Genomic DNA, 17,390 nt, shown 5'->3' with positions numbered 1-17,390 from the left:
ACCATGCGACTCCCCCAAATCCTTTTTGGATCAGGATCCCTACAATTACAACACTGACACTTCAGATTTAAATATCATAAATTGCATGATTTCAGGTTTTTAAAATCCTATAACTATGAAATTGACCAAAATGGACCATGAATTTGGTGGGGCCCTACTCATGGGGGCAGATACAGTGTCATATGAGGAAGGTTTCTCAATCCCATTGTTCCATGAGCATCCTACACGATTGCCAGATGCTTTTCAGGATGGATTTGATTTAAAATCATTAGTCAGGAAGACTCTGTTTAATCATGGATTTCTACATAAAAGTGCATTCTTGTTGGTTGTTATAACCTTAATATATATTCTTCACAACTCGGAGATAGATGTAGGTTTCACATTTAGAAGGTATACACTCTACATTTTTAAAGTGATTTATTTTGAAATTTTTCAGATTAGTTTTACATCTATATAAAAAAATGAATGATTGGTTATTTCATTTACCTTTGGTAAATGAAGCAGATAGTTCACCTCCCAGTGACTTCATAAATATCTCTAATTCAACAGGTTAATCATTAATATTTGGAGGATTTTCTTGCCATGCTGTATTAGGAGGACAACATTACCAGACAGACATTTAAATTGGTTTTATTTAACTAAAACAACAACGTTATGTATTCTGGATTTTTTTCTTCAATAGCAAACATAATATTTTAACAAAACAAGCACATGAATTTTGAATTTAGTTAAACATTCAAGTTTTTTTAAATCAGGTTTGTATTTGTTTAACTATTTTAGTTAACAATTTTAATGAAATTAAAAAAAAAATTAAACCAACTATGTCAGCCAGGTCAACATGAGAAACTTTAAATATTGGCTTCTGCAGCTCAGTTGTTTTCACCTTCATTTTCCTGTTTGTTCATAATCTGGAGAAGAAAAATGAGCTTTGCTGCTTTTTCAGGTCCCAAATGATTTCTCAATTTGGAATGAATTAGTCCAAAGAAAGAAAAAAAAAATTCTTTCTACACCAACAGAAGAAGCTATTTCTGTTAAAAGTGAGATTCACTTCAACAGTCTCTGAATCTAAGTGCTTTAAGTGACTTCCACCAGTTCACTGGTGTGACTTTCTTTAAAACATCATCAGCAAACATATTTCTTGAATGGTTCACCCTAAGCTCTGAAGTTTATTATAGTTGGCGTTATGGAGGGCTGATTCCTGGATGTCTATGTCATAGCCAACTTCTCTTCTTCAGCAGTTAAGGTTTGATCCTAGTATCGAGTATTGAGAATATTTGCAAGAAAATGAGCTGGAGATAGTGCTTGTCCCATTCTTTTTTTTAAATGGTTGTAATTTAACTCTGTCATTACATATTTCTCTTTTTAAGATCTCACTCAGTTCCTTCCACATTTCAACAGGTCAGCAATAAAACAGATATTTCCCTGCATTTTGTTCAAGGCTACAGAAATAGGCTTTAGGGTACTCAGCATATGTTCAACATTTCTCTTAAGCCCAATGTTGAGAACTTTGGCTGTGACAGTGCAATCTGTTTTTTCATGATTTTGTTCACAAACTGTCATCAGATTAGGCCAGTTCTTGATATAGTGGGGGCAGAGTGTTGTTCCGCCCCCAACAATCTTTTATTCATTGAACTTTTTGAAACTTTGCACGTTTAGAGAGAGGTAAGGGATTGACTCTGTGTACACAAATTTGCAGAGGGACAATAGGGTTGAGGTCTGTTATTTCTCACCTGTCTATTTATTTAAAATAAGCTTGTTTACAGCAAAAATTATCTCTGGAGACACAAATCCACAGTTTGAGGACTGCAAAACTAAGCATCTGATGGTATATTCTAGACTGAGCATGGTGTCCCATTGGGTAGATAAAAAGATTAACCTAAATCATCTATAGAGTAACCCCATAAAATTGGGTCTCTAATCCAGGGGTGGGCAAACTTTTTGGGCTGAGGGGCACATCTGGGTGGGGAAATTGTATGCAGGGCTGGGCCAGGGGGTTGGGGTGCGGGAGGGAGTGCGGTGTGCAGGAACGGGCTCAGGGCAACGGATTGGGGCAGAGGAGGGGTGCGGGGGTGTATTAGGGGGTTGGGGTGCAGGAGGGAGCTCAGGGCAGGGAATTGGGGTGCAGGAGGGGTTTGAGATGCAGGCAGGGGGTTGGGGTGCGCAGTGCAGCAGGGGGCTCAGGGCAGGGGGTTGGGGGGTGGGGTGCAGGAGGAGTTCAAGCTCTGGCCTGGTGCTGCTTACCTAAAGCGGCTCCGGGTGGCAGCAGCGCACACCGTGGCCAGAGCAGACTCCCTGCCTGCCTGTCCAGGCCCTGCATCGCAAAGTGGCCCTTGCCACGCCTCTAGATACCTCCCCCGAAGCTGCCATTGGCTGCGGTTCCCCGTTCCCAGCCAATGGGAGCTGTGGGGGGCGGTGCCTGGAGCCAAGGGCAATGCATGAAGCCCTCTGCCCCCTCGCACCCCCCCCCCCCCCGAGGCCTCATGGACATAGTGCCGGCCTCTTCTGAGAGCGGTGCAGGGCCTGTGGCACCATGGGGGGGCAGTCCTGCGGGCCGGATCCAAAGCCCTGAGGAGCCAGAACTGGCTTGTGGGCCGTAGATTTCCCACCCCTGCTGTAATCTATGAACTATTGGAACTCATTTACAAAACTATTCTTAAACGTTACATGAATATATTGTCTCATACTATAGAATTAGAATTTATAATCCCTATTCCTTGATGATATCTTTGAGTTGTAATGTATCTTAATTAAAGCTATCTTTAGATAGTTTGATAAAAATGCATTTGGAGGGAAAAAACCTCTCTAATTTAAATTTAAAAAAATCATTGATTTTTAATCCACCCTGCTGCTTTTCAACTGCCCTTGCAACCCAGCCACCTCTATCAGAAAGTATGGATATGCTCTTCAGTATTGTGCTGTGCATTAGGATCACAAGGCTAGAAGAGGAGCCCAACAAAGGGCTACTTGGCTGTGGGGATGCGTTGAAGGAGCATATTAACACTGAGCCACGGTAATGTGTGTTGCTGAAGTGTGCTGAGCCTGGCATTGTTTGCACTGTGCTGTGAACCTTGTAATGATTACTGTGTGTGCATGAAAAGTAACACATTTAAAATCACGTTTTAAAGTAGCACTCTGACATTGCTGAACACTTTAAACCCACAGAAGCAACCACACAGGTGGTGTCTCCCCAGCCCAGCTCAGCAGAGACTAGTACGCTGGCAGTGGGGAAGGGGATACTTGGACATTTGCTCCTGCCTCCCTCCCCTGTACAGCAGTATCTCCCCTTCTTGCCCCTCCCTTCCCCTCCCCCCCAGCAGGAGCTGCCATTCCAGTGCCAGGGCAAGCAGGATTCCAAGTTAATATTTTAATTCCATGATTTCCTCAGAGTTCTCCCCCAGCCTTCTCTCTCCACAGACCTAGGAGATCCACCAGTAGTCCAGGCAGGATTGTGTTTGCTGCTGGAGCTGGCATGCTCAGCTGGGCAGTAGCGATATGAGCTCTCCATACTGAGCAGTTTCAAAACTTCCTGGGCTTAGAAGGGGGAGGGGTGCATGCCTGTGTAGCTGGATGCAGGGCTCTGGAGTTCAAAACAGTGAGCAGAGCGGTCATGGAGGGCATCGGGGATACCTCCTGGAGGCCAGTTATAGCAACATAACAAATACAGTGTCTATATGGATGCTTTGTCTATCTAACTTTGCCACAAAAAGCTATACACTTCTCAGCGAGAGAGTTTTGTTTTGTTGACAAAGCAGGAGAGTTTGCTGACAAGAGGAGCATTATAGTGCTTGCACCTCCACTGTTTTGTCGACAAAACTGTGTAGTGTAGACAAGGCCTAACACTGGATGAGATGCGATAGTCCTAAGAAAGGAAGGCATGCTTAGATTTGTGAAACATGAAGGCACATAAGTACTGCATAAGAGTATTTTCAGCCTGTTGCCCAAATTAACTATTACTGGGTTTGAATACATACGGTGCTTGGCATAGTCCGTTAGTTATCTTATAACAAATTCATATGGGTCTGACTGTAGTGTCAGGCATTAACTCAGGGTCATGAGAGTAAACAAAATAGGATACAGTTCAGCAAGGTACTTAAACATATACCTCACTTTAAACACATGAGTATTCCCATTAACTTCAGTGGAATTACACTCATGCTTAAAAAGAAAAGGAGTACTTGTGGCACCTTAGAGACTAACAAATTTATTAGAGCATAAGCTTTCGTGAGCTACAGCTCACTTCATCGGATGCATTTGGTGGAAAAAACAGAGGAGAGATTTATATACACACGCACACAGAGAACATGAAACAATGGGTTTATCATACACACTGTAAGGAGAGTGATCACTTAAGATAAGCCATCACTAGCAGCGGGGGGGGGGGGGGGGGGGGGGGGGAAAGGAGGAAAACCTTTCATGGTGACAAGCAAGGTAGGCTAATTCCAGCAGTTAACAAGAATATCAGAGGAACAGTAGGGGGTGGGGTGGGAGGGAGAAATACCATGGGGAAATAGTTTTACTTTGTGTAATGACTCATCCATTCCCAGTCTCTATTCAAGCCTAAGTTAATTGTATCCAGTTTGCAAATTAATTCCAATTCAGCAGTCTCTCGTTGGAGTCTGTTTTTGAAGCTTTTTTGTTGAAGGATAGCCACTCTTAGGTCTGTGATCGAGTGACCAGAGAGATTGAAGTGTTCTCCAACTGGTTTTTGAATGTTATAATTCTTGATGTCTGATTTGTGTCCATTCATTCTTTTACGTAGAGACTGTCCAGTTTGACCAATGTACATGGCAGAGGGGCATTGCTGGCACATGATGGCATATATCACATTGGTAGATGCGCAGGTGGCAGGTGAACTGTAGCTCACGAAAGCTTATGCTCTAATAAATTTGTTAGTCTCTAAGGTGCCACAAGTACTCCTTTTCTTTTTGCGAATACAGACTAACACGGCTGCTACTCTGAAACCTGTGACTCATGCTTAAGTACGTGCCTAGTATCCTATAAATTGGGGCCCTAAAGAGGTAGTGAAGATGCTAGAAAATTTCTGCTAGTGATTTTGGAGTTAGGGTACAAAAGCATTTTGTTTAACAATTGGCAAAGCCTTCCACAATTTCTCCTTGCAAAACATGCATAAAAGTAGTTGGTGTATCCAAATCTCACACTGTGAAGGTGCTTAGGTAGTCAGATACTTCATCACTTCATGCCCTTAGTGTGGAGTAGTCTTGTCTGTCCTTGCTATGTTTTAGCTCTCTGAAACAAATAGCCTTTGGCTCCACAAGCACTTACTTCCAGGTCTCTGCAGACCTCCTCTCTGTGCAGGTTAGTGCTAAGTATACACCAATCCCTTAATCCTCAGAATGTTCCCTATAGTGTCCAGCCCCTGTCACTGGACATTCACTGTAATTACTAGGTTCACTATCCCCAAAGGAGCCATATACACACACCTTGACTGATATAACTCAAAATCAGGTCCTTTATAACACCACAGCAGTGAAATGTATTTATAATGAAAAATCAAACTTATGATAAAATAGAGAGAGATACTGAGTAAGGCTAATGGGTGGAAACAGAACTAGTAACACTTATTAATCTACTTTATAAAATGGGATCTATAACCATTTTCTCCCAGGGATTCAGTTTTAGACAGAGCTGCTGGTTTTCAGACAAAAAGCAGGATCCAGATTTTCATGAATACCCCTACCCCGTTCAAAGGGTTTCCTCAGACAGTGGATAACTAAATGGCTTTTTGCTTCTCCTTATATTAACCAACACTCATTGTGTTGACCCCAGAGTTAAGATGTCTTGAAATGCAAGTGTAGCTCCCATTGTGTTTTGCTTACAATGCTTAAACTACCTATGAACCTACGTAGCCATGTGCCTATACATCCCTTTGTCTGACAAAACTGGTTTTTCACCTCTGCTGGGGAGGAACACCTTGAAACAAAACTATAGGGACATACTTTTAATATACATAACTTTAAATATAAATCAGTACATACATTTCACAATGATATTAAGGACTAGTATGATCCTGGCTTTCATTTAAGAACTCGCATGGTATTCTTTATAGATAAATACTATAACAGCAACGTGTTAGGTGTAGTGATTTTGTCAGGTCTGACAGGAACCTTTGCCAGTTGATATTGAGAGGTCCTTAGGCTAACACATGCCTAGACCTTCCAATTTGTTCCCAGATGTCAGACATTATTACTTGAAATGAAGATAAAGGATGCTTTACATTTCTTAGCATTATAGTTGAGGCAAAAATTATATTTAGTAAAACTATACAGCCATTGTGTGCCTTTTAGTTTAAATAGATGTTTCTTTATTGCAACAAATACCTAACCTCCAGCCCTCAAATGGGTTGGGAAATTCCATTGAAATATTTTTTGTTTCTTTAAACTAGAAATTTATATTTTGGGCTTGGCAGCAAGTATAGAAAGATCAATAGAGATTTGCAAATTCTCAGGAATTAAGAAGTATTTGGGGTATGCCTAATGTATTGTATGAAGGGGACTGGTAGGGTGGGAAGGTGGTTTATTTATTTGTTTTAAACACTGAAACAAAGTTTTCCCTTTTAGAAGGAGAGGGTGTCATGGGGCGGTCCCCGTGAGTCTCTTCTCTTTGGTACAGACCACTCTCACTCAGGCCACCATCACCTCTAGAACTATATATGTAAGGTGGTCCAGTCAGCTCCCTTCTTACTTCTGGGGGAAAAAGATCAGCCCTTCCTTTTCTTCAGGTTCTGCATTCCCCACCCCTCTTTCCAGGTTTTCCTTCCTCTCTATTTATCTCCTCCTAGCTGCTGGGGTTGCTTCTCTCCTCTGATTAGCCCTTCAGCTGTGGCCCTACTTGTTAATGGGTCTTCCACTTAGATCCCAATTGACCTATATTGGTGGGGATTGGAGTGACAGATTACTGAGTCAGCTCCTGACTCAAATCCCCTGTCACATGCCTTCCTACCTTCTTTCAAATGCTCTTTTCTTTTGGGCTGAGCTTGCCTTTATCACCATTTTCTGATTTTTGTGGGACCCCATCTTTGGGGTTATTCCCAGCTCCTCAGTGGCTGTCTTCTGTTTTCCACCCACCCACAAAAAACCCAACTGTGGGTGGGGATTGTCCCCACAATTCATTCTCTGCCTGTCAGTAGAGTGCTCTTGGAATGAAGACAATCTGACCTTCCCTCTAATTAGTTGCTACTGTACCTCTAATTCTAGGCTTTCACCACTCTCCATGACACTTTGTTCTGCCCCTGACATCTCATTCTTGCTCTGGTCCATTCCTGGGACTCCCCGGTAAACCCTTGTTTTATTAGCTATATCCCTATGGGTCTCAGTCATCAGCCTCTGTTATACCTCTGTTTTCCTTCCTCCTCTACCAAACTCTTCTCTCTTGTTGACCTTCCTGACTTGTATCTTCCTGTCTGGGTTTTTTTTAATTTCTGTCTGACAGCCCCCTTCTTCTAGCTCCTTTTCCACATTCCATAACTGAGCCTGCGATCTCCTTGGAATTTCCCCTCTCTCTCTCTCTCACTGGGAAGGGTTTCCGGTTCAGACCCAACACAACTGGATGGGGTAAAGGCTCCACCACCCACACTTTCCATATAAACACTCTTTTGACCTCCAAAAGGAATGTCTCCTTTCCCCATGTACACATTCTAACCTTACTGCCCTCCCTGCTAATATCTGCTGGAGTTTCATCACGTCTCACAGAACAAAACCCCACCAACTTGCAGTCCTTACACGAACGCTCTTGAGTCCTGGCCACCGACACTGGTAACACACCATCCCTCTCTGGCAGAGTATGAGGGCCCTTTGGACTTCTCTCTCCTTTTCTCAGTCCCTTTTCCTGGCTGAGCATCTACCAACTTCTTTCTCACCTCCTGTCCCAGCAAGAGATGGACTGTCTTTCTGGGTAGCTTGGCCTCTAAGAATTTCAGTCAGCTTCCCCACACTGTCCGATGTCGAGGATTGGTGCCATGCACCCATATACTCCCCACCGCAGGAAGACCTTGCAAGAACTATTCTACGATCAGACATCCATCACTTCCTCCACCCCCTGGCTCTCTGGGGGTAACAACCAGCTAGTAGCCCAGTCTTGACAGCCTCTTTGCTTTTTGCCATCCTAAATTTCTGTTGGGATCTTTCTCACAACAGAACCATCCTATCTGCAATGGCATGTTCTTCACTTAGGGATGCTTGGGCTTTGCAAGGAGCCACTTGCAAAGCTCATGATGCCTTATCCCAACGAGAACTTAAAGCCACCCTCTCAAAAGTTTGATTAAAGGCCTCAAAGTCATTTTTTGGAGCCACTTCACAATGTCCAGTTCCCTGGGCTCTATTGTTAACCCCGGTCACGGGACTCACCAGATTCTGCAGTATCCCGTGCTGTACGGCCATCTGTTCCTTGATAAAGTCCTGGAGAACTTTCTATTGGTCTGCCTGCCACACCATCTGGGCCTGCTGCTCTGGTTGCTAGGACAGTTGAAAAACTGTATGGATTACTGCAGTTCCTTTTTCTATTCCATGATCCATTTCAGGATTTCTTCCATTTCCCAGACCATTGACCCTTGCGCCGGCTCCCTCTTTGGGTTCAGGCACAGATGAGGGATATGGGTCCTGGAGAAGCCCCCAAGTATGTTGCAGGGTGGTCCCCTGGGAATCTCTTGCCTTAGGTACAGACCAGACTCACTGCAGCCACCTTCCCCACCACTGTTCTTTAATATAGTGTTCTATCAGGCCACTACCTGTAGTACTATTTGCATATGTACAAGTCCTAGTCAGCTCCCCTCTTACTGCTAAAGGAAAAGGAAGTAGTGCTAAGAACAACTAGCTCTGTCTTCCTGCAAGTTCTGCATCTCCATCTTTTCCAGGGTTTCCTTCCTCTCTATGTATCTGCTCTCAGCTGCTAGGATTGCTTTTCCCCTCTAATTAGCCCTTCAGCTGTGACTCTTTGTTAATTGGTCTTCCACTTAGATCCCAATTAACCTATATTGGTGGGGATCCAAGTGATAGATTACTGAGTCAGCTCCTAATTCAGAACCTCTGTCAGAGAAGAGAAAAAAGAAACCAGATGGGGAATGCCTGTTACACTCAGTAGCACTTAAAATGGTAAAAGATCTGACAAACTATGAACAAGATGCACCTTAAATATTCATATAAAAGCTTCATGTTGTTGTTCATCACTGGTTTATCACAACACAAGATGAATCTATATATCAAGACAATGTAGTTTCATTTCATATATATTTTATTTTAAGTTTTCTTACATTTTGTTCCCCATGTTTTTAAACATGGACTGAGTTTATCTGGTCACTATATTGGTTCTCCCCTGTGCAGTTTACTCTGAAACATCAGAAGCAATAAAAAAGTATGCCAATATTGTAGCAATCAATGTTTTGAATGAAGTAAGTAGTAATGCATTTATAGTCTAAATACTGAAATATAAATCAAAGAAGACACGTGGCCTGCTTAGAAAAATGTAAAAGAGATACTTTTGTTTTTAGATGACTTTGACACCAGAGCGTACATCAGAACTGAAACATGTACTGAGCCAGTTGTAGAAAGAAGAACTGTGGACTGTACATCTCCAGATATGTCCATAGAATATAAAGAGAAATTTAACATCAAAAAATGCAAGAAAGAAATGCAGTATCCAGATAAAAAGAAAATATCAGAAAAAGAGAATAATGGCAGTTACACTGATTTATATAATCAATTTGCAAGAAAAGAGAAACAAACAAAACCTATGGAAAAATATGGAAAGAGACCTGACTGGAACATAAACAAACCTGGGAAAAGGTATATTCCAGCATCAGAAAGATACCCTAGACGGCTACAGAAGCAAAGGGAGGAAAAGAAAGTAAGACGACAGATAGAGCTGCTTCAATTGGTAGAAAGAAATACTCCTGGCAAACTCTGTCAAAAGAAAGAAGTCTCTCCAGAAAGGTCTCCTTCATCTCACCAGGAAACTAATACAAAGAATAAGGGACATGCAGTAACAAAGGTAATGATTTGGTGTTTAACAGCAAAAATTTATCATAACCTTGGCTCACTTAATATCTCATTTGTGTCTGGGCTAGATCATTGGTGCAACTCCAGCACTTAGTTCAGTAATGTAAGTATTCTAGTGACATAATATATTCAGATTTCACTCATCTGGATTTTGATGTCACCATAACCCTCTTCTGTTTATTTATTCCGTTATTTAGTTGTCATTTATTCTTAGTGTAAAGAGGGAATCTGATTGGCAGCAAGATACAAGCCTGCGTATCATTGTATTCTTGGAGATAGAAATTATGAAACTGACTTGACCCTCTTTGTCCATCAAAGGCAGGAAAACATACAGGAGGACAATGTTAATTTTCACAAACAACCAAAAAAGCCATTGTTGACTTGTCAGAGAATTTATGACAGCAAAGTACATACTTCATAATTGCACTTTTTCTTCCTTCTTCCATTCCACTAAACACACATCATCAGTAGCCCATGGCTGAAAAAAATCATATCTTTCCACACTTTAAAGAAAATACTGCTGATACCGCTCACCTCCCAGCACTGACATTGTGCCTCATTCCTTGCCTTCACACCAGGTCTACTTTCCAGTGAAAAATGTATCCAGAGATAAAGTGACCTCTGTAATTCTATGTAGCCAGCCAAGAAGCCATTTATTTGTTTGGCTGAAAATGAATGCTACAAATGCACTACTTCAAAGGCTGTGGGCACAATAAGTAATCTGTGAATTCCGTACGTATTCATGTATGTGTCTTAAATGAATGGAGGATAGAATTGTGAAACTGAAGACAGTCTTTCACTTACGTTAGTCAACAATGACAGTTATGAAAATACAAGATAAAGTAAGGTATAAATTGCTTGTTCAAATAAATTGTATATAAATTAATATTTTTCATTTATAAGAAAAAACTGTTTTCCCTTGTGTCTGGAAAAAGGGACCTACATTTAATAATAGTGCTCAGCCTGAAGCTTTGGGTAGTATGGATCCATCCATAAAAGGTACTGCATCAAGTCCTATACCCTGGTGTTTCTGATTGTTCCAGTAACCTGTAGGTACTTTTCCACCTATATATATAATATATATAAAAAATGTGTATGTGTGTGTATTTACATAATCCTGTTTTATACCATGGAGAATTGTTCATTTTTACACCCTTTTCCTCCCCTAGAGATTTTATTTTTGTGTTTCCCTGTTAGGACGCCAACCCTTTTTCTGAGTTGCTGATTAGGTGTTATGTCTCACTTGCTTTGATGCAACAGTGTTAGCAGAGATCTCAGCTGCTTCCTTGGCTTCACAAGATTTGAGGAAGGAATTCTTGCCTAATCACTCTTCCAGGGTACCACTCCTATGGACACCCCCACTAGACTCAAACTGATTCTGAGGCTTGAAATTTTAACCCTTAATTTCTCTAGGAGTATCTGTTAGTAGTACCTCTAGTGCTGTGGTGGGCAATCTGTGGGCCGCATGTGGCCCATCAGGGTAATCTGATTATGGGCCTCGAAACATTTTGCTGACATTGACCGTCCGCTGGCACGGCCCCCTGCATCTCCCACTGGCCACGATTTGCCATTCCTGGCCAATGGGAGCTGTGGGAAGCGGCGGCCAGCACATCCCTGTGGCCCACCCCTTCCTGCAGATCCCATTGGCCAGGAATGGCAAACAGCGGCCACAGGGAGCTGTGCGGGGGAGAGAGGCGTGCTTGCAGCTGGTCAATATCAACAAAATGTCTCCCGACTCTCAATCAGATTATCCCGATGGGCCTCAGGTTGCCCACCACTGTTCTAGTGGCCAGAACATGTCCTTTTCTGAGTTAGTAAGGTTTCCCCTAATGGCAGAATTTGTTCAGGGAGTGTCATGATCTCAAGGGTGGCCCCTTGAGTCACAAAAAACCTGTACACATCCTGCCTCCAATCATTACTAGCATTACAAACCTTAATGTTCCTAGTTCTTCTTACCTTTTGCATCAGCTCTGGAAATCCGAAACTTACTCTGCACACTTAACTTCATGGAGGTGTAAGTTGTCTTCAGAGAATTACATCAGCAATGAATTTGGTCTGCAATGTTTATAATAGTATCTGTTTGAGTAAAGGCTTAGATAAGTATATTTCACCTGAATTCAGGTCTAACACTGCTTTAGGAACTTTAGAAGGAAAAAAATCATTTTGTCTTAGAAAATAAAATATATATTATAAAAAATTCAGATTTTTTTTTACTTTTGATCTTATTCTAGGAAGAACAATCTCAGTGGAGTCATTTGAATGAAGAAAGGTAGGTCTGTATTCTGTATCAGTTATTACAAGAAATTAAGAATGAGAAATTAGATATGTTAGTGCAATTTTTACTCTTTACTAAAAATATACAATTTTTTAAATAAAAGTTTATATATATATTTCATTCTCAAGTAAAAAACATTTCAGAGAGTACTGTACTTGGGAAAACTATGCTGGACATTTAAGGCATATATTAGACAGAAGAATCTGTCCCAAAATGAGGGCAAGTTTAGTTATTTAAGTACAGGACCTACTCTTTTCCTTTCTGTCACTTGGGCAGGGAACATAACCTGTATATATTTTTTGCAGTATATATATTTTGCAGTATATATATTTTTGCCTCGCACATTCATTTGCATTTGCCTTCATAAAAAAAAGTGTTTAGAATGCATTTTATCCTTAAAAGAACTAGCACAGATTTAAATAATATGAATTGCTTATATAAATGGCATAGAGCTTGTTTTCAGGTACAGAGAGAATGATGAGCAAATGGCTAATTCTAGAAAACAGATATTTTTGTTAAATGTTTAAAATAAGTGTCAAATACTATAAAAGGAAAATTATAGGATGCTAGTCAGTCTAGGAAAGAAGAGCCCACAATTGTCTGCAAGCTAATAGAAATAGAATATTCATGGCCTGATTCTCAGGTCTTGCCATGCCTTCAGACTACTCTTTGGTCCCAAGTGACCATTTTGGCAGGAGGGAATAACCAGAGCTGTGCAGATTCTCCCTTTCATTAACCCATGCAGCCTATCCTAGAGTGACAAGAGAAGTAGCACAGAGTCATTGTGCTGATTCTTTGTCATCTGGGAATTCCTAATTAGCAAGATCCATTGAGTTTCTGGCCACTTTGCGCAAAAAGAGTGAATCAGAGGGCCCACTAAATGTTTCTAGTGCACATTAAGCACATAGGGGAGGGAAAACATAATTTTAGATTTTGTTAAAAGATATATTAAACAATATTTCATTAGTTTTTAGGAGTATTAATAAAATGAAGCATATTGCTTGAAAATTTTAGTCTAACTAAAATTATTTTGCACAGATCTGAATCACCACCTGTTCCAGCAGTTAAAAACAGATTACACCAAGTACAACAAAGGCAGATAAATACTTCTAATTTCCCAATTCAGAATGGCAATAGTGGAAGAGGGAAAAATATCAACACAGACATGCAACAGAGGAAATCATCTTCTCCAGTTATTGAACCTGAACGGCCACCCTCTTCTCATTTTATTCCCTATGTGCGAACAAATGAAATTTATTACCTTGATCCAGATGCACCAATGACTAGACCTTCAACACATGATCCACAGTATCGACAGTTTAATGGTACTGCAACATATTGTAAACTGATAGTAAGATGGCAGGAGGGAGGGGTTATAGTGATTTAGTTTTAAGAGTTATGTGAATACCTGATGTAAATAGTAGACTGAAGTCTGACATTTGTCCTTATAAATGCCTGAGACTAATCAGTTGTGGCGCAGTATTACACAGAGAGCTTGTACTTGGTAGGCCACTAATCGACAGCGTTTAAGAAAATAAAGTTAACTTGTTCTTTTTATTAGCAATATATTGTGATGAAGCATCACTGTACTTTATTAGGTAATACATATGTATATAAATATATTGGAATTTTTTTAGGAACTGAAATACGGTTTCACTTGTGAAATAGTTTTAGTGATGAAAAAATCTGGCAGGGAAGGAAAATTCTTTTTACAAGCTATAAAGATAGGCTTGGCAGGATTAGATTTTTGGTAAATATCCATTAACATCAATTTCACCACCCACACAAACCAGTGAAAAAGTATTTCCATCAGTAGTAACTAGGGCTGTCAATCGCAGTTAACTCAAGTGATTAACTCAAAAAAATTAACTGATTAAAAAAAATCATGATTAATTGCACTCTGAAACAATAGAGTACCAATTGAAATTTATTAAATATTTTTGGATGTTTTTCTACATTTTCAAATATATTTATTTCTATTACAACACAGACTACAAAGTTTACAGTGCTCACTTAATTTTTTTTTAAATATTTGCACTGTAAAAATGATAAGAAATCATATTTTTCAATTCACTGCATACAAGTACTGTAGTGGAATCTCTTTATCATGAAAGTGCAATTTATAAAGGTAGATTTTTGTTATTGTTACATAACTGCACTCAAAAACAAAACAAAAACTTTAGAGCCTACAAGTCTACTCAGTCCTACTTGTTGTTCAGCAAATTACTAAGACAAACAAGTTTGTTTACTTTTATGGGACATACTGCTGCCTGCTTCTTATTTACGTCACCTGAAAGTAAGAACAGGCGTTAGCATGGCACTTTTGTAGCTGGCGTTACAAGGTATTTGTGTGCCAGATATGCTCAACATTTGTATGCCCCTTCATGCTTCAGCCACCATTCCAGAGGACATGCTTCCATGCTGATGATGTTCATTAAAAAAATAGTCTGTTAATTAAATTTGTGACTGAACTCCTTCGGGGGAGAATTGTATGTCCCCTGCTCTGTTTTACCTGCATTCTGCCATATATTTCATGTTGCAGCAGTTTAGGATGATGACCCAGCACATGTTGTTAGATTTACGAACACTGTCACTACAGATTTGACAAAAGGCAAAGAAGGTTCCAATGTGAGATTTCTAAAAATAGCTACAGCACTCGACCTAAGGTTTAAGAATCTAAAGTGCCGTCCAAAATCGGAGAGGGACGAGGTGTGGAGCATGCTTTTAGAACTCTTAAAAGAGCATCACTCAGAAGCGGAAACTACAGAACCCAAACCACCAACACAGAAAATCAACCTTCTGCTGGTGGCATCTGACTCAGATGGTGAAAATGAATATGCATCGATCCACTCTGCTTTGAATAGTTATCGAGCAGAACCCATCATCAGCATGGATGCATATCCTCTGGAATGGTGATTGAAGTATGAAGGGGCATATGAATCTTTAGCGCATCTGGCACGTAAATATCTTGCAACGCTGGATACAACAGTACCATGTGAATGCCTGTTCTCACTTTCAGGTGACATAAACAAGAAGCAGGCAGCTTTATCTCCTGCAAATGTAAGCAAATTTGTTTGTCTGAGCGATTGGCTGAAATAGGACTGAGTGGACTTGAAGGCTCTAAAGTTTTACATTGTTTTATTTTTGAATGTGTTTTTTTGGTACATAATTTGACACTTGTAAATTCAACTTTCATGATAAAGAGATTGCACTACAGTATTTAGATTAGATGAATTGAATATGCTATTCTTTTTGTTTTTTACAGTGCAAGTATTTGTAAATCGAAAATAAATATAAAGTGAGCACTGTACACTTTGTATTCTGTGTTGTAATTGAAATCAGTATATTTGAAAATGTAGAAAACATCCAAAAATATTTTAAAAATGTATTCTATTATTGTTTAACAGTGCGATTAATCACCTAATTAATTGTGATTAATTCTTTTTATCACTTGACAGCCCTAATGGTACCAAAATTTACAGATAGGCAAAGTTTTAAATAAATAAATAACTAAAATGCTTCTTAAGGACTTAGTTTGTTTTAAGGATATTTACTTTGTAAATTTTGACATGTAATATTGACAATTTGTGTTTTAATGGTTATGCATTTAACTTTTTTGAATCTCAGTGTCTATTGGCATTAACAATTATGGTCTAACCCCTAGTTGTCGGATCTCCCCATAATTTCCTGCAACTACGAAGAGCTAAAGCTATAGAAATAGAAAAAAACATGCTTAAAAATAAACATTGATATTTTCTGTTAATTATTTTAAAAAAAAATCTGCAAAGCCTATATAAAGATTACTTGGAAGAAATTAAAGTAAAACTGAAACAATTACTTAGTATAATTAATTTGATTTATACTTATCTTTAGATTCTTGCCATACACCACGACAGATTTTTAGCTCTGATCATGTGAGAGATCCACTTCTTAATCCTAATGTGGTGAAAAACAGAGACCGACAACAGGCAATCCTCAAAGGACTATCAGAATTACGCCAGGTACAGTATGAGCTAAATCTGTAATGAACATTTTAAAGTTTTGTATTTTCATAATCATTTCCCATCCTTTTAGCCCTATTCTCGATTCTATCCCTTTCTTTCATCCTACTTTTTTGCCCTGGTGTTTCTTACATTACTCCCATCTTTAGCCTCTTTCTTTTCCTAGCATTGAGATAGTTGAGCATCTAAGAAAGTGGTCTTCCTGGGGAAGGAGGGTGATTCAGCTCTGGGATAAAAGTGGAATAATTTTTTCACAGCACATCAGGACCCTATCTTAAGGGAATCAACTGGTGGTGAGCTTGTCAAGATGTAGCTATCCACTCACAGCAAAAGACTTAACAGGGCTGGCAATCATATAGCAGCTATGAAAAATATTTTACTTTGTTAATTTGAAGTATGAATTGTTATAAAACACCTTCCCTAAATTAGGTTTTCTTTTGTCAACATTGAAGTCTGTTTTTGGATTCCCAGTGTATCTATAAAAATAAGTGGCGGCTTAACAGGATATTATATAAGTTTAAATTGTTCAAAAGAAAAGCATGTGCACATTTGTATAAGGTATGTAGTGTTTGCTCTGTTACCTCTAGTAAATTAATGGTAATGACATATCTCCACAAGATTTAGTAAAAACAATTTGAATGAGATCTGTTTCTTTTTAGTGAAAAGTTTAAAATATTTAATAGTACTGACACTGCACATAAAACATCAACTGATGACTCTGCAGGCTACATATTTTTTTGGTTAGGGATCAAGATACTACTGAGATGATGTTGCTATGCATCTAGTTAGTAAAACAGGAGTGATTTAGTGGATAATGGAATGTGATTCAAAGCAAATATGCTCACTGCAGCTGGATACAGTGAGACCTTGTCTGGCTACAGAAATAAAGACTTTTGGGGTTCTTTAAGGAGCAGTCAAAGGAATTGTGAGGAAAGGGGAACTCATCTGAACAGAGACAAGAAGAAAAGGGAAGCAGCAAGACCAGGTATTGGAAACACTGGCACAACATGTGCCCAGGAGGTTGGGGTATTTGTGCATCTCAGTGAGAACACTTTCTCTACTTAGTCTTTCTGTGTGGCCAGGCCAATTGAGGTAGTAGACTTG

The 17,390-nt window shown here is 39.7% G+C and overlaps 1 protein-coding gene across 7 annotated transcripts in view; it reads left to right on the top strand.

Annotated features, from left to right (window-relative positions):
* CCDC66 (coiled-coil domain containing 66) overlaps positions 1 to 17,390 on the top strand; it is a 97,958-nt gene that overhangs the window by 29,245 nt on the left and 51,323 nt on the right. For 6 of the 7 annotated variants that reach the window (XR_006283052.1, XR_006283053.1, XM_038409195.2 and 3 more), the window contains 4 exons: positions 9,503 to 10,002; positions 12,242 to 12,279; positions 13,324 to 13,610; positions 16,159 to 16,286. Coding sequence is in view for 5 of the 7 variants with exons in the window: in XM_038409195.2 (XP_038265123.1) it covers positions 9,503 to 10,002; positions 12,242 to 12,279; positions 13,324 to 13,610; positions 16,159 to 16,286 (953 nt within the window). In the remaining 2 variants the exon portion in view is untranslated. Of the gene's footprint in view, positions 1 to 9,502; positions 10,003 to 10,588; positions 11,574 to 12,241; positions 12,280 to 13,323; positions 13,611 to 16,158; positions 16,287 to 17,390 lie in introns of those variants that run through there. The other variant, XM_043520025.1, reaches the window with a different exon arrangement.

This window comes from Dermochelys coriacea, chromosome 7 (assembly GCF_009764565.3).
Source record: "Dermochelys coriacea isolate rDerCor1 chromosome 7, rDerCor1.pri.v4, whole genome shotgun sequence".
Classification (NCBI taxonomy): Eukaryota; Metazoa; Chordata; order Testudines; family Dermochelyidae; genus Dermochelys; species Dermochelys coriacea.
The sequence above is the reverse complement of the archived record's forward strand: the minus strand, read 5'-3'. Positions and strand labels throughout refer to the sequence as shown.